Below are 24,348 nucleotides of genomic sequence, written 5' to 3' on the forward strand. Positions count from 1 at the left end.
GGGCACTGCCCGAGGGCCCGGGGTCAGTAGGAGGCCCCATGAAATGCCCCTGGCACCTTTTTTATAGGCTTTTTGGGTGTGCTTTGAGTGTGGGCGAGGACACAGGGGCCCCATGATCCCCTATTGCCCGGGGGCCCCATGAGTTGTCAGTCCGCCCCTGTAGTAGAGTATATGGACAGCTTTAGGTACCTTTACAGCAATACCCTCAAGTCTTACCTGGTCTCAGTTCAGCCAAGATCTCAGAGAAGTAAAGAAAAATAAATATGTTGTTTTTGCAGGTGAAAAATCTATTTTAGAATCTTATGATGTATAGCGTTTTTTATGTGAACCTGTATTGACTAAAAAAGCTGTAAACGGTTAGTTTGAGGGCCTATTCATACTTGTCTGATTCGATGCAGCAAAACTGCTGCTTGAAAGTGCATCCCCATTAGAAATCCTATTCTTTCCTACATGGCTGGATCACATTTATGCACTGCAGTTTAGCATGAAAAACAAAGGGAAACTCTATGGTCCCATTCATATCTACACATGTGCTGCATGCACACAGAACAGTGTCAATCCACCCTGAGAGTCATCAGGTAGGTACTCAGAAGTGCTAAAATCTTCCAGAGTATACCAGGAGGCCCTTACAATAATGCAAACAGCATTTTCAGCTCTGAAGTTGAAAAACTGTCCTCATTGCCAGACTAAAGGCCCCTAGGCAGCTGAAATCTTGGGACTTCCCTTGCAAGTTTCTGGAGGTTTCTTGTGTTTCTAGTAGGATAACATTGAACGAAGTAGTGTGCACATCAGCCGCTAGATGGAGATGACCATTACTACTCTACATTACTCGTAAGTAGGTTGCACCAAAATATTTTACAAACTAGCAGCTTAAAGAAGATGAGCTTTTAAGAGACAAACTGTAATGTGAACCTGATGTCTATGGTTTATGTACTTTAAGTTTTTGTTGGGTACATTACATTGATACAATATTTTCTTTACTGAGTCTTTAATGTAAAATTTTAATTTCTTTGGCTTGATTAATTTTTTCTATCCTTTGTAAACAAATTAAGAAAGCTTCATTGTAATTTTCTTTCAAGATTAAATCAATATTATTTTAATCCGTTATCGGGGCAGATAGGACAGTGCTTACTCTGCCTATTTGGTAATCCAGCACTGACTGCAATTCCTCCTGTTGCTTTGTGCAACTTACTACAAGACAAGGCTCTTTACAGGATCCCTTGTATTGCACCCTGGCTTGGTGGTGACCCTACTGATGCCCCCTTCAATAACTACCCTGCAGAGAACAGGCAGAGCAATCCACGATAATAGGTACTATTTGAAAATCACCCATATGCATTTCAACCAAAGGTTCCTAGAGTTCTAAATGGTATTTTATCGATTCTACAAATGATAACAGGATAAAAATACCAGGCAGACAACAGGTTTTGGGGCTCAACATTTACCCTTCATCAGGGCTCTAAAACACATATCTGTTGGACCCAAAACAAAGCTCCTGGAAAAATGCAATCCAAATCAGGAGGATAATCTTTAAAATGTTTAAATGGTTACCTGTGCTAGTTGCAGAGCAGCATGCTGACATGTATAACTCACCCCTAAATGACACAGCTGTCAGTATGCTACTCTTCCACTGACACAGGCACCTTTTTAAAGGTTTTCCTCCAGGTCCAGTTAGAGTTTTACATGAGCTTTGCTTTAGGTTCAACCAATATCTAGTTTATCTTAGAGCCCTGATGAAAGGGGAGTGCTGAGTTCCCAAAATGTGTTGGCTGCCTGGTGTTTTTTTCCTGTTGTCAGTTCACAAAACTACCACTTTGGACTGTAGGTATTTGTTTGGCACCCTCTTTGATTGAAATATACATGTGGGCAGGCCATCTCACCCATGCATGTAGGGGTAACTTTTTGAATGTGCCCAGGACCAGGCAGGGCCACATTCATGTGACATCAAGATTATGGTGATACCCCAGCTTAAATATGAGCCGTACAAATGCCTGACGAAGGGGCCCTGCATGGCTCCAAAACATTGCCGCTGTTGATAGTACAGTATGTGACCACTAAATAAAGTTTCGGACCCTTTTGAGTATTCATTGGTGCGCTGGTGACATTCTTTCTGGATTGTCTGTGGTTCCCAGCCTGTGGTCACTACAGCACCCAAACACTATTTACAGCCATTTGCAGGAACGTGTGCGTTGGGAGAACTACATTTTGATCTGTGAGTAGCTTTGTGACCTACAGAGTCCCTTCGTGAAGTATTGCATCCCATGTCACTACACACCTTCCTCGTAGTATGTTGCATTTAGGAGGGACACCACTGAGCCTGTGCCCCTCTCCACCTGTTCAGCGTACCATCTTACTCCCAAAGACAGAATGGGGTCCCACCATGTGCGGACCTCATGCTTTTACTTGGTTAACTCTTGCTGTTCTCTCGTACCATGCAGCCAAGTCATGGGTCTCTGTAACACGAGTTCAGTCCCAATACCATCAGGGTACTGGGGAGGAAACCATATCCCCAGCTCCCTCGCTATTGGAGGACCCTCCGCCATGTCAGGTACCACACATCATGACAGGCTGCTGCACATCCTTCCCACAAGTCTTTGGTTACCCGAAGTAACTGATCTCTTCCTCTACAACTTCTACTGAATTAACCCTTTGAAGGCACGCATGTAGTGATGCTTTCCCATAAAACCACCAAACCTGGTCATATGATATGTAATGTCAAATGACCATGTGCAGGATATGAATAGGTAGGCATTACTGCTGGTGCTCGACAGCTTCTAATTTGCAGCTTTGCCATGGAAGATCTTTGGGATGAAGATGAAGTGAAGGATACAGATCCCTGATGTATAATAAGAAGAGTCCTTATAAAGCTAAATAGCTTGTGTTTATCAGCTCTCCACAAAACAGGGACCCTTGTCAAGAGACATAGGTAAACCGATTTGAGAAGTCCATGTGAAGGAAGGTGCCTACAGGGAGTTGTATGCTAAGTTTAGCTCGCTGGTATGCCCAGGCTAGGGAAGGAGTTTATTCCAGGACCTCAGTTCCCAGGCTTTTGTCTAGGGCCGGCCTTCCACACTGTGGCATACATAAATAAGGGGGCAAGGTCCAATTTGGAAGGGAGCTCCCAGGAAAGTTGGAGAGAGAATGCACCAAGAACATAGAGCGGAGGAGTTTGAGAGCCCGCATGTAGCCCTACAAAATTCCAGGGTTCGGGAGGACACTACCAATTGTTTGAAAACACCAGTTATGGACTAACACCTGTAAAGGTATGCCAGGACAGACAGCTCTGTTAGTTAGGGCCTGGACTACGGTTATTTTGTAATTTTTTTCTGCCATGGAGAGCTACAGTAAAGTTTGTTAAACTGTTCCAAAGCCTGGTCTGAAGTCATTCAAAGGGGTGCATGATGGTTTCTGGAGTATGAAAGAAAGTAAAGCACATGTACGGTATGAAGCAAGGCCACTACAAAGGGTTAATTCAATCGAAGGTGTGGGAGAAGAGAAAAGTTGCTACGGGTAACCAATGACTTTGCAAACAATGAACAGATAATTCAGTCTATCAACGTTCTCAATTCTGTGTGGCAAATCTCCAGCCACAAACTTGCCTCTGGGAAAATATTTTATAGTTTGTTTAATTAATAAGTAGTTCTCATTTGGGCAGTCATCGTAATCCTTATAATTACATGCCCTTCTGGATTAGATGATAGGCTATGACAATTATAAACAATGCATAGAGCTTGTAAAGTGCAACAAGGTCTGTAGAAACCACACTGCACACAATTGTACAATCATACAACTGAAATAAGATTTCTCCAACACTCTGAACACTGTCATAGTTGATTGGTCTATAAATATCTGCAAACCTGCATACTTATATGAATAACGCATTCTTAGAGAAGGCATGAATCATGTGTACTGCCCATGCTTATTGAAAAAAACAATCTCTTATTAAATAATGGTACATCTTAAAGTATACGTGAACCCTTGCCTTGTAAAACAACCCATTCAGTTGAAGATAGAAATGAAAGGCAAATCATTTGTGTATAGATATTATTATATAGTATTTATAAAGCGCCAATGGTTCGCTCAGCGCTGTACATTACAAAGGGGGACAGAACATGTGACAGAACAATACCAATACAATGCAAAACATGAGGGGATTGAGGGCCCTGCTCTTTCCAGCTTACAATCTAGGAGGGAGGGGATAGTGGCACAGGAGGAGATAGCTGTGGGGGATGGAGTGGTAGGAAGAGTGGAGGAGGTCGGCAGGTTAGCAGGGGGTGGGGTAGGCTTCCCTGAAGAGATGGGTTTTCAGGGTGTGCCTAAAGGAGAGGAGAGTAGGTGATAATCTGATGGGTTGGGGCAGGGAGTTCCAGAGGATGGGTGACACCCTGGAGAAGTCCTGGAGGCGGGCATGGGAGGAGGAGACCAGGGAACTAGAGAGAAGGAGGTCTTGTGAGGAGCGGAGTGTGCGTGCTGGGCGGTACTTGGATATTAGGTCAGTGATGTAGTACGGGGCAGTATGGTGGACGGCTTTGTACATCAGTGTTAGGATTTTGAATTTGATCTAAAAACAATTGTAAATACCTTTTTTTTCTTTTTTTAAAAGTGATTTCATAATCTCTGTTCTCAGCTGCATAAGGGGGTTAGAAAAGTGGGGGTGGAGACAGCAGGGTGATGTGTCAACAGAGAGGCAAAGAAAGAGCAGTACATTGATCTTCCCAGTGAATGGCTATGCAAGGAGATTTGTCAGCACAAGTCTGATCATTGGATTACAGGCAGGTTGTGCTTCCTGCACAGCCAGAAAACTTACCACGTTGAGATGAATCTGCTTCTATGCCTAGCATGGTCAGGTTAACATAGGAAAGCAGGAGGACTGGCAGGATCACCAAGTACATGGTACAACAAACACCTACTGTATCAGGAATATGAAATGTTGGGGTAACATGTTAAATCCCAACTGAAATTTTAATTTAAATCAACTACAAAAACACTAAGGTGTGCAGAGTTTTACCAATCATTTTCTTTAGTAAGCAGCCACAGCCTGCATAGAAAAGTCCGTCCCCTGCCCTCATATTGTAGAGAAGGACTCCTGTTCTCTGGAAGCAGTGGTCTGAGTCAGACCTGTAATCAGAAATGTCAATATTTCCTGCTGATTGGATAGTTGTAGCTCTAACTCAGAGGGGGTGTGTTGGACCGCTGCAGAGAGACCACTGCCTCCATACAGATAACAAGAGTCCTTCTATACAGTACACTTTCTTTTGTTCGCATGAAAAAAAAGCCAATATGTTGTGTGTGCCTCACAGGCCAAAGTTTTACTGTCCTCCCCTGCTGAATTCAATACTTTAATTCCATTAGTTATGTGGAGTACAAAATTTTTTTTGTTATAAATAGAATTGGGAAGTGTTAAAACCAAAAAGAGGCTTTTTTTATATTACTGTATGTGGCCTGTTGAGCGAATTTTCTGTGTTGTGCTACAAATCTCTTCCCTTCAGTCATTTTTAGCAAGAACTGGGAAGTGTTAAAACCAAAAACTGTTTTTTTTTGCTTTACTGTATGTGGCCTGTTGAGCAAATTTTCTATGTGTTGTGCTACAAATCTCTCCCCTTCAGGATTTTTTAGCCAGACATAGCAATTGCTGAAACATTTCATAGAAAAGCCACTGAGCCAAAATGTTGATTTATCTCGACCACTGATGCAAAAAATTCACTGTTAGCAATAGAATAGCGTTTTGACTTTCTTAGCAACAAATTGCTGTAACTAAACAAGGAGGAGATGGGGTGGGGGAGGGGATTTAATTGCTACAAGAAAATTGCCTGTGTGTTATCAGTCTAAGGCTCCTTTCAAACTAGAGGTCCGATCGGGTCCGCCTGTCCGTTTTCCATGTAGATCCGATTGGACCCTCACTTCTCCTATATGAAGCTGTGGATGTAAATAGACATACCTGCCTACATCCAATCTGATACAGTTTGCAAAAAAAAAATGGAAGGGGATCCATTCCCCTTATGTCTAGCAGATCGGATCAGAGGGCAGTTGAGTGTAAATGAACAGCCAGTCCTTTACACCTGACCGAGCACCAGTGATGTCACCTGAAGGGGAACTAGAGTCTCTGAATCCCCACCAGGCTCTGCCCAGCCAGCTGAAAAACTTCTCTACTGTTGCTCTGTCTATGTGACGCCTGCATAAATGGGAAGGGAGTTCAACAGCACTAAGGATAGAATGTTTGTATAGAAACTCCAGCCTTAGTGCACCTCTGTTTATGTTGTTTTTCCCAAATTCATTGTATTAATTTTTTTTTTTTTTAGTAGCGTTTATTCAGATATACAAATTGGCCTGTGATTTCCATCTAGTGGAATAAAGTGAAAATTACATTGTCTAGGCATTACCAAATACCACTGGTTGAATGGGTCCTTTCCTTTCATGTAATGATGACCTGCCCTTTTGGGGGATTTAATGAAGGGAATTCTCTCTGTAGAGGGCAGGTTAGAATACCACAGCCATTACAGGAATTTTTCATATTTCAATTTCTAGGTACTTTTTTGTAATTTCTTTATTGGTTATCAAGAAACAGATACATCATAAAAAGTCAAAGAGAAAATTATACATTGTACATAATAATGACCCAATCGAGGAAACGTGAGAGGTCAAAACAATGCCACGGAAAATACATAATTTCAAGAAATGATATTGATGCCTACCAATGGATCTAAGAGTACATGGGAACATAGAGGACTAAAAGGGATATGATATAGAAAACCATTTCTACAAAGATCCTGCTAGGAGTTAGCATACGCCAGGATTAAATGGTATTACACACAAGAGTCTAAACAATATAGCACGGTGTTGCCAGGATGATTAAGGGCACTAAAGCTTAGGCCAAAAAGGGATTATTAAAGAAAGTGTTCCTAGGTACTTAACCTCTTCACACCTGGAACCACTCTCACTTTATCAAGATGATCAACTGTTTCATGATGGGGTGCAGAGCATGTCAGCCTCCCATGTCCCTACTTGGACACACAACACTTGACACATACTGGTACTCAGTATTAGAGATTCTCTTCACCACAAAAGCCTCACACTACAGGAAGCTGACGCGTTAAAACTAACGTAAGGTCTTGCTCTTGTGACTCCCCAGGCCATGTCCCTAGGTCAACCCTGTGCCACAGCGGGTCCTAAGATGAATATCCCACTGCAAGGTGAGAAACATAAAGCACACCTGTCCTCCAACCCAACAGGGCTACCGTCTCCCACCACAGTCACCTGCTTCCCATTCAGACTTGCTGCCATCCTATCCCAACCTTAAAGGTTAAAGTGGGAGTTTGTCAAATGTACTCAAGCACAAAGGTTACCTAATACAAATGTCCTACAGCAGCCCACGGCTGCTTGACCCAGAAGGTAAATGGCTTTAACTTCCAATGCGAGTTGGAAGGGCCGCTGGATTTGGTTTGGGTCCCCCTATGCACTGCACAGCCAGGAAACATGCATCTTCCACACTTGTACCCTCAGAGTCAACAAACAGTCCATGGACTTGGGTTTTTTTGTTTTATTAAGGTATTGAACTTGGATAGGGTATAGGGGTAATAGGATGCCCAATTTGATTCAAGAAATAGCATAATGAGGATGTTTTCTGCTCTAGCACACTTAGTAAAACAATGACAGACACTTGACTGCTTCTCAGCTGGAACCATTACAGGCCTTAGTAAAGTAGTCCCCTTCTAGGAGCTTGTGTCCCCTGAGTGGATTTCTGGTAGCACGACAATGTGTAGGAGCTCTTGTTCCCTTGGTGCACAGAATACCAGCCCACCTGGCCATAGTATCTGATCCCAGGACAAGAGATTGGGTAAGCTATGAACTGTCCCCTGAAGACTTGCCAGAATTTGTATCCAGCAGACCTCTGCCTTCTAGGCCCTAGGATTGAAGAGGTACTCACACTGCAGCTGTGGATAGAACTGCTTTCAGCTGGAATGGTTCCCCTCCAAGCTTTGCAGGCTGTCCTTCCCCTGCTTTAAGCTTCTCCTCAGCTTCCAGCCACCAGCCTGGAAGCAGAATCCCCCCTTCTTCAGGGCTCCCTCCCATTCTACACAGCAATACCTGTCAGCAATCCATCTTCCACCCAACACAGCTGCTAGCATGGCTCTCTCATATTTATGGGCTAGTCTACCACACTACCAGGGCCTCTTAGCCTGGGATTGGTCGGACTACCATGAATATGCAGATTGAGGTCTCCACCCTTCTGTCTACTGGCTTCTGGAAGCTTCCATGGACCTCCAGAACCAGGTGGAGGTGAAACAGTCCTAACTTGCTGAGTCATCCAGCCAAAAATACATTTACCTTACACTAGCCCCACCACATGGGTGCTACATGAGGTTCTTCCAATATACCAAGGTTATACTTATCCCATGATAGACACTTTTGTTAGACAAAAACACTGACAACTTCTTTACTTGATTAAAGTTCCCTTTACTGATGAACTTGAAAGTTACAGGAACATCTGACATGAATCTTCACATACATGTACAAATGATTCAACATAGTTCAGCAGAGGTAGAATTGGCTGTGCTGCTGAACATATCCCTGTCCTTGGTTTTCCCAATAGATAAGGTGCATAAAGAACATAGTGCATACCTGTATCGGATAATCGCCATAGCAACAAAGTCCATTATAACTGTAGTCCCTGAACATGGACCCATTTAAGGGAGTAATGGTAGCATTGAAAGAATCACATTGCAGCAATCTATCCTGACCAACAAACTCCCATGGGTCAACAGGGGCGGAACCCTAGCCAGACCTCTGCAGAAGTATTTATACCCAAATACACAGGATATAACACATCGGCAGAGGAAGAAGTCACGCATGACCCGACCCCTGCAGCAATCAGCTAAAGTATTTAGAGAGACATTACACTATAAATATAGTGATATTGGTCTTCCCCAAAATGGAAACCGCTTGTAAGAGCACCCTAGACCCAAGGTACTCAGAGTGGGAGAGATCACACATAGTCTTTGATTGTTATGAATTGTCATGTATTATTATACATACAGGTTAGCGGTAATGAGTGTTGACAGCTCTTGAAGGCAATGATATAGGGCAATGCAAGAGTTTGTGTTTAACAGGCTCTGGCCTGTATTACTGGAGAACTGCTTACACTGATAGTAGTTTGTGGTGCATTCACCACAGCACTGTAATGCTGCTAGAGATAGCCTTACTATTCTGGGTAGTTTCCTTGGTGAAGGCATTGTCTTTTTTCTGACTCTCACCACTTGAGGCCGGGCATTGTCGTGCACCAAGAGAATCCATGACCCACTGCACCAGTGTAGGGTCTGACAAGGGGTCCAAGGGTTTCATCCTGATACCTAATGGCAGTCAGTCCATAGATATGCCTCTCCAGACCATCACTGACCCAGCATCAAAACGGTCATGCTGAATAATGTTACAGACAACATAACATTCTCCATGGCTTCTCCAGACCCTTTCACATCTGTCACCTGTGCTCAGGGTGAACCTGCTCTCATCTGTGAAAAGCACAGGGCGCCAGTGGCGGACCTGCCAATTCTGGTGTTCAATAGCAAATGCTAGTCGAGCTCTATGGTTTCAAGTTTGTTTCTGATTGCTTGGTCAGAGACATTTACACCAGTGGCCTGCTGGAGGTCATTTTGTAGGGCTCTGGCAGTGCTCATCCTGGTCCTGCTTGCACAAAGGAGCAGATACTGGTCCTGCTAATGGGTTAAGAACCTTCTACGGCCCTGTCCAGCTCTTCTAGAGTAACTGCCTGTCTCCTGGATTCTCCTCCATGCTCTTGAGACTGTGCTGGGAGACACGGCAAACCTTCTGGCAATGGCACATATTGATGTGTCATCCTGGAGGAGTTGGACTGCTTGTGCAACCTCTGTAGGGTCCAGGTATTGCCTCATACTACCAGTAGTGACACTGACCCTAGCCAAATGCAAAACTAGTAAAAAACAATCAGAAAAGATGAGTAGGGAAAAAATGTCAATGGCCTCTATCTGTAAAACCATTCTTGTTTTGGGGGTCGTCTCATTGTTGCCCATCTACTGCACCTGTTGTTAATTTAATTAACACCAAAGCATCTGAAACTGATTAAAACCCCCTCTGCTACTTAACTGACCAGATCAATATCCCAGGAGTTTAACTGACTTGATGCTATACTCTGATTAAAAAGTGTTCCTTTAATTTTTTTGAGCAGTGTATAATATAATTTAATATAATATAAATTCTGTGAATCACTTGATTCATTTATAGAAATTTGATTCAGACTCCTGGCATTCTAAAAGTGCATTAAAGCAGTAGTATAATCTGCTTTCATTTCTTCTTTTTAGGGGCCCCCAGGTGAGTTATGTCATAATGTGCTAGCATGCACCTCATATTAGCACATTTTGACAGACTTACCTGTCAAACTGAGACCCCCAGCACTGCACTGTGAACAATCAGGTGGGTCGGGCGCTTCCATTTTTGCCTGGTCTTCCTTCTGGATTGCCTTCAACTTTAGTGACTGGGAGCACGGTAGTCACATTACAATGGCACTGATCGGGGTTGTAAATGTTCACCGAGCTGCAAATGCGCAGCTCAGTGTACATGACAGCTGATAGGCAGGAGGAAGCATTTATAAATACTCTGTCAATAATTTGAAGGAAAAAAAAAGTTTAATTACCATTATAATACAGGCTGCATTCTCAAACTGCAAACTGTATATTATACATGTGTTCTCCTACGCTCACACATAGGGAGGTATTTATAAAAATGTGCACAGCCATTCCTCCATTGAAACTGCATGTAAATTTGTTCTGTGCAAGTGGGGCAAAATCATTTGTTTTCAGGTTATAGTCTCTGCAGATCAAGAACATGTGAATGTGGAAAATACAGCATTATGGAAGCTAAATTGATCTATCATAGGAATTCTCCTCTGTGCCGTCTACAGTAGTGGCTATATTGCAGAATTTTCTGCATTCACACATTCAAATTGCAGAGAATAGCTTTGGCCCTATTCACACAAAGCAAATTTACACGCAGTTTTGATGAATGTGCATTTTTTATGAATATACCCAATATTGCTGTTTTTGTAGACCAATATTTATTTATTTATTTCAGGTACTTATATAGCGCCGTCAATTTACGCAGCGCTTTACATATATATATTGTACATTCACATCAATCCCTATCCCTCAAGGGGTGTACAATCTAAGGATGTTGACAACCATTCCCATAAATTTGTTACATGATGATAACCTCATATATGTCAGGTATGAGAAGGCAGTTATATTGGTGACTTTAAATGCCCATGGTGCTCTACAGGATGGGTTTCAGCTGCAGTATGATTGAAAGTATGAATGTATGCTACTGAAGGAAATAAGCAAAAGAGGCGAACTAACAATGAGGGCAGGTGGTACAATGAGAGTTACATTTTAGATTATACGCTCCTTCAGCGTTACCTATAATGCTACCACCTCCCCCTCACTCCCCCTCTCTGTTGGTGTCCCTCAAGGCTCTGTCCTCGGACCTCTCCAAAACAGAGTTTCTTGTCTTCCCCCCAGCCCGGACACCACCCCCCATTGACTTCTCTATCACATCGAACAACGCTACCATCAAACCCGCCCCGCAGGCCAGAGTACTCTGGAACTCCCTGCCCCAACCCATCAGATTATCACCTACTCTCCTTTCCTTTAAAATAAAGAACAATGACATCAGCATCTGGCATTAATGCATTCTATTGGCCAAAATTTTGGTCAGCAGAATGCATTAACATGGGCACACGCGTTAACGCGTTTTAATGAACACTAATGCACATTTTGCACTTTTGAGTGTATTTTATGCTTAAATGCTCCTCTCCTAAATGCACAAGTGATGTTTTTTTTCTGTCTGTAAACTCTTTTGCCACTAAACTCCTGAAAATGCCTATAATGTGCATGGACACATAGGATAACATGAGCTCAAACATTCAAAGAAGCAGCTTTTTTTGAGCTGCAGTGTGTATGAGGCCTTATTGTAGAGCTGTGTACAGCCAGTGTTGAGTCCACCCTCTACCCAATAGGTAGGCACACCGGATGTGGATTGTGGGAGGTGTAGTTCTGATAGACTGAGCTGGCTTGGTGAGCTGGGAGACGTAAACTGCAGATCCCCCAGTGCCTTGGGGCCAAGAAGAAAGACAACCTTTCTAAGAGGACTGTGTGCAAATTTGGCTGCTTACATACCACTGATCGCTGTGACTGGGAGGGAGAAAGGAAGAAAGGCACAGTGACAGACATCTGGGAACATTGGAGAGAACCAGGGATGTTGGAGAGGATACTGCCTGATCAAGAGGGAAGGACACTGTACACAAACTGGCTGTGTTTCACCTAGTATATAGAGGGAAACCACCTGCTAACAGAAGAAATTGGTGAGAGGCCGATGGCCAAATCTGCATAACACTTTGACCAAAGTGAGACAGTTCTTTCTAGAAGTATCACAAGCCAGTGACATTATCAGTGCTTAAAAAACCAGAGTCAGTGTCGTCAATGTAAACATCCCTTGTGACAACAGTAGGCAGTGCCAGGTACTCTTTATGGAGAGTACTGGGGTCTATTAGACCCCTGATGTCGCCTCTGCTCAGGGAAACTGGAAGTGATGAAAATGCTTGTTGCATCTGGTTTCCTATACCATAGAGCTCATCAAGGACCTTCCAGTCTTCGAAGCTTCAGTTCCAGGTTTTCCGGTGGGACAGAGAACCTGGAGAGGCACTAACAGGAGGGGTAACCCCTTTCGCCACCTGTAAAAGCAATTCAGTGGCTAACTAGCCGCTAGGATGGTATACCACTTGAAAGCCACATCGCATATGTGTCTGTCTACAAACTGCATATTTAAAATATCTTTAATTATATTTGAGTTTGCATTAATATGTTAAAACTTTTTATGAGATTTTAGTTATTGGGTTTTTATATGGTAGAATATTAGGTTTTTAAAGGGATAGTTCCCCTTTACCAAAAAGCTGCCTTTGCAGATAAGGGGTGTAGATAGAAACAAAATGCGCAGTTCTGCCTAAATTGAATAATGCCCTTGCTATAGGTGTAGGTCATTTACATACCTTCTGAAGCCTGAATGGAATACTCCCAGGACGTTGCTAGGTGAGGCCTAGTCATTACTGTTCACCTCCACCATCACAGGAGTGAGCTCTCAGACGCTGAGCTGCTGCATCAGGGGAGAGAAAGAGGGATTTTGATTCAGAGAAAGAGCTCAATCCTGTGATGGTGGAGGTGAGCAGTAATGACTAGACCTAAGTTAGCTACGTCCTGGTGGTATTCCAGTCAGGCTTCAAGAGGTACATAAATGGCCTACACCACGGGCAGACTGACAACTCATGGGGCCCCCGGGCAATAGGGGATCATGGGGCCCCTGTGTCCTTGCCCAAACTCAAAAAAGCCTATGAAAAAGGTACCAGGGGCATCTCATGGGGCCCCCTACTGACCCCAGGCCCTCGGGAAATGCCTGAGTTTCCAAATGGTCAGTCCACCCCTGAATATTCAACTTTACTCAGAGAGACACAGTTTGTTATTATCCACAGACACCAATTACCTGCTTAGGCACGTTTCTGGTAAAGGTGAACTAAAGCTTAAATATCTTTTTTTTAAACTATTTATTGCAAGAAAGCAGATACAACAGACCAATGAAGGATGAGATCATGTCAAATAGCTTACACAGGTGCATACTTGGCAGTACAATCTGGTTAACCAAGTAACAAAGGTATCCCTATGTTCTTACCAAACACTATAGCAGCACTCCCGCTAGCCTGCCAAACTAGAATGACAGATCCGCCGCTCATCAGGGCGGTCGTTCCTGCAACATGACATTACGTGTGCACCCCACCCCTTGCAGCTCACTGTTTCTCCCGGCTCCCTGCCTGTCCACAAGTGCATGCCCCGCCCCCTTCAGCAAGGACCCCGGCAAGCTCCTGCTTCCCGCTCCTGTCTACTCTCAAGGTAGGGTGTGTTCTTTCTGGAGCACTCTGATGGGCACATTTATATTAAGGGGTACTATGATTGGTACAGTTAATGTTAAAGAGTAATGCTGATGGGCACATTTTATGTTAAGGGACAGTCCGATGAGCACAACATAGAATGTGCCCATTAGAGTGCCCCTTAAAATAAAATGTGCCCATCAGAGTGCCCCTTAAAATAAAATGTGCCCTTCAGAGTGCCCCTTAAAATAAAATGTGCCCATCAGAGTGCTCCTTAAAATAAAATGTGCCCATCAGAGTGCCCCTTAAAATAAAATGTACCCATCAGAGTGCCCCTTAATAACATAAAATGTGCCCATCAGAGTGCCCCTTAACTACTTCCCGCCTGGCCAATAGGGAAATGACGGCCGGGTGGGACTCTTGTCGATCCGGGTGGGCAGCATATGATGTCCTTCCCGGATTGCGCCTTGCGCATGCCTGCAGGGCCACACTGTAGCAAGATCTGTCACTAGCTGTGTACCTCGGACACGGCCGATGACAGATCTGTGTACTGTCCCGTTACCAATACCATATGACATGCTGTGACCAATCACAGCAGGTCACATGACAGTTGTATACAATGGATGGCTTCCTTTCATGCCATCCTTTGTATACAATTGTGTCACTAGCTGTGATTGGTCACAGTGATCACATGCACAGACTGGGCCAATCACAGCCCATCTGTGTCATGTGATTAGACGTGGCCAATCACAGCTAATCACAATAAAAAAACCTGAATGAATTGATTTTATTCAGTTAAATGTTTGCTTATAGCAAAGAAATTCTTTGATAAAAGCAATCATATTGTGTAAAAAAAAAAAAATACTGATCACTTCCCCAAAGTAGTACAATGTTACTATGGTAGCATTATACTACTTTGGTCATAGTGTAATATGAAAAGAAAATCGTAAAAAAAAGAGAAAACAATTTCATAAAACATATATAAAATAATAATAAAATAAATAAAAACTGAAAAAAAATTATCAATTTTTTTTTGTACTGTCACCAGTCAGTGTCTCTGATCACCACCACATCAGTTCTGACATTTTTGGGCCTCAAGAAATTAGATATGACTATCAGTACTTCAGGATTGATCAATTTCCAGATATATCCCATAGTTTGTGAACTCTATAACTTTCCTACAGACTAAATAATAAATACTGATTTGGGTTATTTTTACCAAAGAAATGTAGCAGAATACATCCTGGCCTAAATTTATGAAGAACAATATTTTTTTTTTAATTTTTATAACAGAAACAGAAAAACTTGTTTTTTTTTTCAAAATGTTCGGTCTTTTTTGTTAATTTAGGAAAAAATAAAAACCCCAGTGGTGATTAAATACCACCAAAAATGTAAAGTTCTGGTTGTGTAAACAAAATGATAAAAATTTTGTTTGGGTACAGTGTTGAATGACCACGCAATTGTTATTCAAATTGTGACAGCGCTGAAACCTGAAAATTGGCCTGGGCAGGAAGGGGGTATAAGTGCCCGGTATTGAAGTAGTTAATATAAATGTGCTCATCAGAGTGCACCTTATATAATGGGGCACTCTAATGGGGACAACTGATATAAGGGGGCACACTGATGGGAGACACCAAATGTAAGGGGGCCTTTTGATGCAGAATGAATACGTGAATAGGTAGGCGCTGCAACAACCGTGCATCAAAAAACGAAAACAACTAAACAACAACAATATATTATTGTTTGCACATTCAGTCACATAGGCGCCACAATATTCCAAAATCTATATCTTCTTCTGATACAGAAACCTGATGTAAGGGGGCACTCTGATGGGAATGCCTGATGTAAGGGGGCACTCTGATGGGAATGCCTGATGTAAGGGCGCACTCTGATGGGAATGCTTGATGTAAGGGGGCACTCTGATGGGAATGCCTGATGTAAGGGGGCACTCTGATGGGAATGCCTGATGTAAGGGCGCACTCTGATGGGAATGCCTGATGTAAAGGGGCACTCTGATGGGAATGCCTGATGTAAGGGGGCACTCTGATGGGAATGTCTGATGTAAGGGCGCACTCTGATGGGAATGTCTGATGTAAGGGGGCACTCTGATGGGAATGTCTGATGTAAGGGGGGCACTCTGATGGGAATACCTGATGTAAGGGGGCACTCTGATGGGAATGCCTGATGTAAGGGGGACTCTGATGGGAATGCCTGATGTAAGGGCGCACTCTGATGGGAATGCCTGATGGAAGGGGGACTCTGATGGGAATGCTTGATGTAAGGGGACACTCTGATGGGAATGCCTGATGTAAGGGGGCACTCTGATGGGAATGCCTGATGTAAGGGCGCACTCTGATGGGAATGCCTGATGTAAGGGCGCACTCTGATGGGAATACCTGATGTAAGGGCGCACTCTGATGGGAATGCCTGATGTAAGAAGGCACTCTAATGGGAATGCCTGATGTAAGGGGGCACTCTGATGGGAATGCCTGATGTAACGGCACACTCTGATGGGAATGCCTGATGGAAGGGGGACTCTGATGTGAATGCTTGATGTAAAGGGGCACTCTGATGGGAATGCCTGATGTAAGGGGGACTCTGATGGGAATGCCTGATGTAAGGGGGACACTGATGGGAATTCTTGATGTAAGGGGGCACTCTGATGGGAATGCCTGATGTAAGGGCGCACTCTGATGGGAATGCCTGATGTAAGGGTGCACTCTGATGGGAGTGCCTGATGTAAGGGGGCACTCTGATGGGAATGACTGATGTAAGGGGGCACTGTGATGGGAGTGCCTGATGTAAGGAGGCACTCTGATGGGAATGCCTGATGTAAGGGGGCACTCTGATGGGAATGCCTGATGTATGGGGGCACTCTGATGAGAACACATTAACTAAGGGGGGGCGCTCTAATGGGAACGCCTGATATAATAGGTGGGGTACTCTGACGGTGGCAACTGATTTATGGGGAAGTCTGATGGTGGCACCCAATGTAACAAATTACTCTGGAGGGGGAACCTCATTTAAGGGGGAACACTAATGGGGGCATTTATTTTCAGATCTCGGCCAGAAGATTTTAGTGACCAGACCTCCTTGAATTTTAATTCAATACCCCTGTACTATAGCACAGTCATTCAAAATTCCTTTTTTTTAAATCTCTGAATTTTTGGCTTACAGGTAATCATGGCAGAAATGATAACTCAGACATCTCCCTGCATTGAAGCAGAGATATCGGGTCATGTGAAAGTGGTTGGAGTACAAGCTATTGGCAAAGATGTCACTGTTAAGCTATTGATCAGAAACCTGACAACCAAGTGCAAGGTTATCACTGCTGACATCAAGGTATGTTCCATCCTGTATACAAAAAAGGAGATCAATGAACTGCACAAGGAGACCAGGAAAATACGACTTCGAGGTTGTGAAGGTAACATACAGGAATTTTCTTTTTTTATTTAAAAAAAACATAAGTCTGACAGATCCTGGCTTATTTACAAAAAATAATTACTGTATTATAATTGCAAGAAAAAAAATCAAATAAAAAACATCAATAAAAAACTGCCAAAACCTGAACTCTGGTTTTAGTAGTAGTCTTGCACAGTTGGCACCTCTCCTGTACAAAAATAGCTTTTTCTGATTTCTCTGCATACTGTGAGCTTTTTCAGTATATAAAGGAAGCTGCAGCAAGTCAGATAGAGACTGCCTCATGTCCTGGCTGGACATCCAGCATCATCTATCGCTTTCCGCCTCAGCCATACTGTCCCAAGCCCATCCCTTTCACTCATTAGATTTTAGTTCTTTCAGAGTTAGCCTAGGGCAGACCACATGCAAGTTTAGGAAAACACACTCCTCCAGACTGATACCTTCCATCAATGCATTTTGATATTTGCATAACTCCTCCAAAGAACCAACCCACTGCTTGCATCAGGGCTATGGGCTGTTCAGGGAGTCCTGAGACAGGGGGCTGTGATGCTTTCAGGAAGCTATGTACAGCACCCTGCTGGGCCCGCCTACCAGCCATGATCTGCCTGCAATGCATAGAGAAGCAAAGAGACCCAGTGATGACATCACAGAGTTTAAAATAAGGTTATGCAGTGAAAACAGCACCATGCTTCCATGCTTGGGGAGTAGAAGAGGTTGATTATATCCTCTAGGTGGGCAGCATAATACAAATGCCCGCACAATTTACATTTCGCTGACAATTTGCATATGATTGCCGACCCTGGGGGTTAATTACAGAATTATGCCCTGTGTGTCTCTCCCTCCAGCAGCTGAAAGCCGGTTTCTCCCGCCAGCTTTCAGCTGCTACAGAGAGCTGTATCATTCCTGTACTGCCACATTGATCCCCTCCCTGTCCGGGTGCCCTACAGGAGGACCGGTGGTACCCCCTATTGGCCGCCCTACATAGGTCAGTGAGGTGTTGTGCTTAAACCTGCTTACTGCTTGTTAAGAATATTTAAATACTTGACTGTCCATATCCTGACCCCAGGTTCACTTTAAATTCATACTTTCAAAATACACTAAAACTCAAAAGCAAAAAAAGGATGAGGTCTGTCTTCCCAACCTTGCTTTTTTACAACATATTGCCTCCACATGATAGGTTTACTCCGAAGGCAAAGTGAAAAGATAGGCTGAACAATGTATCTATATATAATAATATATATATAATATAATGTATGCTATAGGAAATGGATCATTAAAATGTAGCTAAACTCAAAACCAAAAATGAAATATACTGCATTCTAGTCCTTGGTGTGGTGGCTGCATTCATTTTCTTTTTTTTCCAGCTTCTCCTGCTTTATTTTTAACTGGCAATCCTGTAAATAAAACAATTTCTGTACCTGGGTGGCTACTATAATACCCCACTGTATCTATGGAGTGAGCCATGGTTGTCAACCTTAGCTACTCACCTGAGATGGACTACAAAGGTGTCAGTATCTCTTCATCTTCATTACATAGGGGGCACGGCAAATGGTAGTTGAGAGAAGATAGCTAGGAAGGAAGATATTCTTTGGTGCAATTAACAGGAAGTGACAAGGACACTGCATTTCTTGCAAGATCAACAGGTATTATTTGTGTTTGTAGAAAATGTTCTTACCTTGAATAAAAAAAAGAAGAAAAATGCAGCCATCACATTTTACGATTGGAAACTATATAAAAATTTTTTATTGGGTTTAGTTATCCTTTAACGTACTTTATTTTTGCTTTATTAGTTATAACATCATTTTATTGAATAATCTTAATGTTTCTCTTGCTTACTCAGAGAAAGAAGAACCATTGACCATAACCTACGCCCAGTATGATGGCCTCTTAACTGCAGATAATACCATAGAGGTGACAGTTGTCTACTCGTATGAACCAGTTGAAGGGACACTCATAATCCAAACCAACGTTGTCCTGGATAATCCAAAATTTGAAATTAAGGTATAATAATACAACAAATATCAGGAAAGACAAATCTTCCTTACATTTAAGACTCCCATAATGTCAGCTCAATCGGAAATTATTGCTCATAAAGGAGCAATAAAGTGGACATTATTTAAAAAAATGTTTGTAACTTTTTTATCTGTAGATACAGTATAGATCTACAGTATATTTGTCCCAAACATGTTTAAATGCACTTACTATTGACTGACTCACTACCTCTGCCAGAAGTCTGTTCCAAGCATCAACCACTCGTTTGGTAAAAAAAAATACTTTTTCAGGTTAGTTTTGAACTTTGCTTCTGCTTTTCAATTTTTTAAAGTTTAACTTTATTGCTATCGCATAGGGAGCCAAAAGCTCCCATGTGATAGCAATTTTACTTTGAAACAGAAGTTTGCTTGGTCCCTCCCCTCTACTTGGTGACTGACACTTGTCATGTAGGTCCTAGGGTGGGGGCACGAACGTACCTGGGGTCTGTGGAAGCTTCCACTTGAAAGCCAACTGTTGACTAATCCAATTTACACAGTTAAATGTTTCAGCTATGTCCTTCTTTTTATGCTTTCCTCAACACTGCACATTCTAGGTTCCTGCAGTCTCTCCTGATATGTATTATCACTTGACCTTTCACCATTTTTGTTGCCCATCTTTAGGCTCATTTTATCTTATTTTTTTATAAGTAAGGTCTCTAAAACTGGACACATTATTCTAAATGAGGGCTTACTAAAGATCTATAGAGGGAAACCTGGACCTCCATCCTCCTGCGGGTGATCCAACTAGTGATAACTGAAGATCTATATAGGAGAATCAGGACCTCCTTTCTCCTGCCAATGATCCCTCTAGTGATAACTAAAGATTTATTTAGGGGAAGCGCTTTGGCCACACTTTAAAGAAGAGAATGTTCACTAAACTTAATGAATAAAATGGAGTTAAATTCACTTTGGATACCTAGTCATATACAAGGAAAATAAACACACATGGACTGGATTACTGAAGTGAACATAGGTTCATGTCATTTTTTTAAGTGACCCTATCTGCACAAGGTTACCTTTTTGGTCAAACATACTTGTAATAAAAGAGGGAATTTACTAACCTTTGACTATTTATTGATATAACACCTCTTTGCTTCTCCCCAGTACTCAACTGGCAACTTGGGCATCTCCTATATTGTTGCTGTGTATCATACTTCCTATTGCATCACTGCTGGTCCTACCATCTTTGCTGATCAGCGTTCTGTCACTTTCCCGATGCCTCTTCTTTTTATCCCCCATCAACTGTGGCATCTGGTTTCAGGATGTTGCCTGGCTACATGGTCACAGCCTTTTTCTTTTTCCTTGCTTACTATTGGTCCTCTGACTAATGGCATCCAGTTTAAATGCCACAAGCCCTATGGACAGCACTTTTAATTGGTTTTCCAACATGCTTGCTAGTTGCCTTTGTCTGTATCTGATCTGCCCATGTACTATTTTTTGCTTGTAATTTGACCATGATTTTGCCTGCTACTCCCTGCCGGTTTTTTGACTACTTCCTCTTTCTGCTGCATGGATTGAAGTCTTGCCAGTTTACTGACCACATCTCTGTTTGCTGCCTGGATTGACCTCTTGCCAGTTTACCAACTACATCTCTGTCTGCTGCCTGGATTGACTTCTTTCCAGTTTACTGACTACATCTCTGTCTGCTGCCTGGATTGACTTCTTTCCAGTTTACTGACCACACCTCTGTCTGCTACTTGGACCGACATTTTGCAAGTTCTCTGCCTGTTGCCTAGACCAATTTCTTGCTGCGTCCTTCTGACTACTCTCCAGCCGAGGCACCTGTCCCCACCATCCTCTGTGGACATTTGTATCTTCCTATTTCAGAAGTATTCTTGCTGTACCTTTACTCAGCCTCTTGTTGCCATCTGGCTATAGAATATAGGATCATGTAAGTCTTGGGGGCAACCATTGGGAGAAACCACAGCTTACCACAACTTGTATAGAGGAGCAGGTATTCCTCACACCCAGAAGTGTGTAATACTTGCAGCAGCTGGGGAAAAGCAAGATGACATATCAACAAATGGGCTCTCAGAAAGGTAAGTACATGTATTTAACATACAAAGTGAGTGAACATTCTCTACTTCTTAAGTGAATTGATTCCACAAATTAATGCAGCCGGGTATAGGATCACAGTCCCTTAAAAAGGAATTAATGACAGCTCCAGCATTTCTATCACACAAGTTCTCTTTAAAAAGGAACAGCTCTCTGGAAGCTGTGCCCAAAAAATAAAAGGAAGACAGAAGGCAAAGGACTAGTCACAGGTATTGCCTGTGGTCTCTCTGCAGCTGATCTTTTCCCCATTACTGACTTACCCTGTCTTGTTCTGCATTGTGTCTCTGTGTGGAGGAGGCCATCTTGGTAGAGACAGGGTTTTACTTCCTCATGTCAGAACTTCCAGCAAAGAGAACAGTGAGCAGCACAGAAGTGACATCACCAAAATTCACTTCAAAGCTCATGAGACTTTAGGTCAGAGGAAGTAGTGCCTTAAATCTCCCACTGCACATACCAGGAACTGAACTGTTATTTTGTTAAAGGAATTTTAAGGATACTGTTAAGGCACAAGTAACACTTCTAGATGTTCCCTGTAACATAGTAAATCTTTGCTTTTGTAGCTCAGTTCCATGTTATTCCACTTTTAGCCTGATAACAGTTATTTGGATCAACTTTTTTTTTTTTTTTTATTCAAATGTTCTTTATTGAGTTTTTAACAGGGATAGTTACAGAGGGGGGAACAACAAAATGAAAAGGACATTCAAGTTCTCGTTTATGCAGGTTCCATCGAAATGTTTGGCAGTGTCAACATTGGATCAACTTTTTATTTCAGGTGAAAGGACCAATCCAAATGAATAAGCCTGCTAAGGCTGTAGTAGTATTCACCAACCCCCTGAACCAAGTTGTATCTGATATAGTGGTGACAGCAGAAGGCAGCGGTCTTCTTCATGATCCGATCACAGTCAAGTAAGTTAAATCTTTTCCATTTCTTATTTTTTCCTAATCCTTATATGGTTACAGCTTTACCTTTCTGCTTGCTTTTTTTTTTATAACTACAGCTAACCATAATTGTTACAATCCGATGGCACAATCTTTTTTTAAAGTAAACTCTACTTCTTTACTTAGCTCCATTTAAAACTTTAATATAAGAATTACATGTAGGTTCCTATAAATACTTTTGGAGATTAACCGTTTAGGAGATTTTGTCCTGCTCTCTGCATAATTACATCACTCACACATGTGCAGCATTGACGACATGCTGACTGATACTGACTGTGCTGTCGATGTGCATCACAATGTGCCGTAGTAACATAGTCCTCCCTTCCTGGCATTTCTATCACAATATTTTCATTAGACTTTGCTATATTGTACCACGAATGGGTTTTCTAAGCTGATGTAGTAGAAGGGTAGAAGGGTGGAAATTAGGTTGGGAATGGCATCAGGAGGAGTCCCTAAAGTTGGTGCCGGCTTGAGCAGCATCAGAAGAAATAAAACATCAGCTGAAATAAAAGTAAGGGTACTGAAAGGGGCGGATTGACCATTGGGGCACTCGGGCACTGCCCGAGGGCCCGGGTCAGTAGGGGGCCCCATGAGATGCCCCTGGTACCTTTCATAGGCTTTTTTGGGTGTGGTTTGAGTGTGGGTGAGGACACAGGGGCCCCATGGTCCCCTATTGCCCAGGGGCCCCATGAGCTGTCAGTCCGCCCCTGGTACTGAAGCATGTCGGTTAGATTGGAATGTGGATTGCAGTAGGCATTCGCCAATACCATTTTTTTTTAATCGGCGACTGCGAGTACTGATACTTTCAGTCAAGTACTCGCCAATACCGATTACCGGTACTTTACGCTGCGATTTGCGTTAATGGATACAAATTGCACCGCAAAGAATAGCATGCAATTTGAACAGGAATGTGATTCCTGTCCAAATCTCATGCCGTTTCACCACTGATTCTTTATTGAGTTTTTAACAGGGATAGTTACAGAAGAGGGAACAACAAAATGAAAAGGACATTCAAGTTCTCGTTTATGCAGGTTCTATCGAACCTGTGATTCATGTCCAAATCTCATGCCGTTTCACCACTGATTCTGTGTGAACCTAGGCTTGTTAAAGCCTGATTTCACACAGGAGCGGTGCAGGAAACCTCCCTGCAGGCATCCCATGCTGAATCTCAGTTGTAGGAGAGGAGAGAAAGCAGTGTAGATTTGAAATCCCCGCTGCTTTTTTTCCTCTCCTTGCAGCAATGACAGTTCAGGCTAGATAACTTTTGATTGTGTGATGATCCATGTGACGGTGCTGGCCAATCAGATGCCATCTAGCTTGAACTGTCATCATGGCAAGGAGAGAAAAGAAAGCAACGGGGATTTCAAATCCCCACCGCTTTCTCTCCTACCACTGAGCAATGGCAATGCCAATACTTCCTTAATAGGTTCCTTTCAGGGGTCTTGTCTCAGAAAGGACATCTACAATAGTCATATGAATGAATATGTGCGCTCCGCCTATCCACTTCTAGTACTCATAGAAAAGCTATGTTAATAAATACAGGAGCACACTTATTCTTCTTTCAGGTTCAATGCACAGTTGTGTCAGTAGGTGGCAGTAATGTCATAAAATACTTGTGAATTTTCCAAAAAAGAAAAAAATCTATGGACCTACCTTATTCAAAATATTGGTGAAGTAATAAAATAATAAATAACAAGTGTATATGCAGATTTTAAATAGAGCAGAAGAGTGAGGAGGATATTACTGCAAGCAGCATGTACAGGGGAGAGGTGCGGAGGGTATGAAAGCAAGCAGTATGTGCAGAAGAGGGTATGACAGGTATGAGGGTATGTGCAGAGCAAAGGGTATGACAGCAGACATTATGTACAGGAGAGGAGTGCAGGGAATATGGTGAGCAGTAGGTGCATCAGAGGAGTATGACCACGGACAGTATGTACACAAGAAGAGTAAGGAAGTATGACGGCA

General features: G+C 42.7%; 1 protein-coding gene across 2 annotated transcripts in view; it reads left to right on the forward strand.

The window, feature by feature from the left end:
* The window catches only part of LOC149465859 (protein-glutamine gamma-glutamyltransferase E-like), a 43,183-nt gene that overhangs the window by 14,923 nt on the left and 3,912 nt on the right, over window positions 1-24,348 (forward strand). For both annotated transcript variants that reach the window (XM_089673390.1, XM_089673389.1), the window contains 3 exons: window positions 17,117-17,363; window positions 19,200-19,360; window positions 22,217-22,350. In XM_089673390.1, the coding sequence (XP_089529516.1) occupies window positions 17,123-17,363; window positions 19,200-19,360; window positions 22,217-22,350 (536 nt within the window). In that variant the 5' untranslated portion in view covers window positions 17,117-17,122. The remainder of the gene's footprint in view (window positions 1-17,116; window positions 17,364-19,199; window positions 19,361-22,216; window positions 22,351-24,348) is intronic.

The sequence above is a fragment of the Staurois parvus genome, unplaced genomic scaffold, assembly GCF_062004578.1.
Source record: "Staurois parvus isolate SC_StPar_1 unplaced genomic scaffold, SC_StPar_1.0 ptg000137l, whole genome shotgun sequence".
In the NCBI taxonomy this organism is placed as follows: domain Eukaryota; kingdom Metazoa; phylum Chordata; class Amphibia; order Anura; family Ranidae; genus Staurois; species Staurois parvus.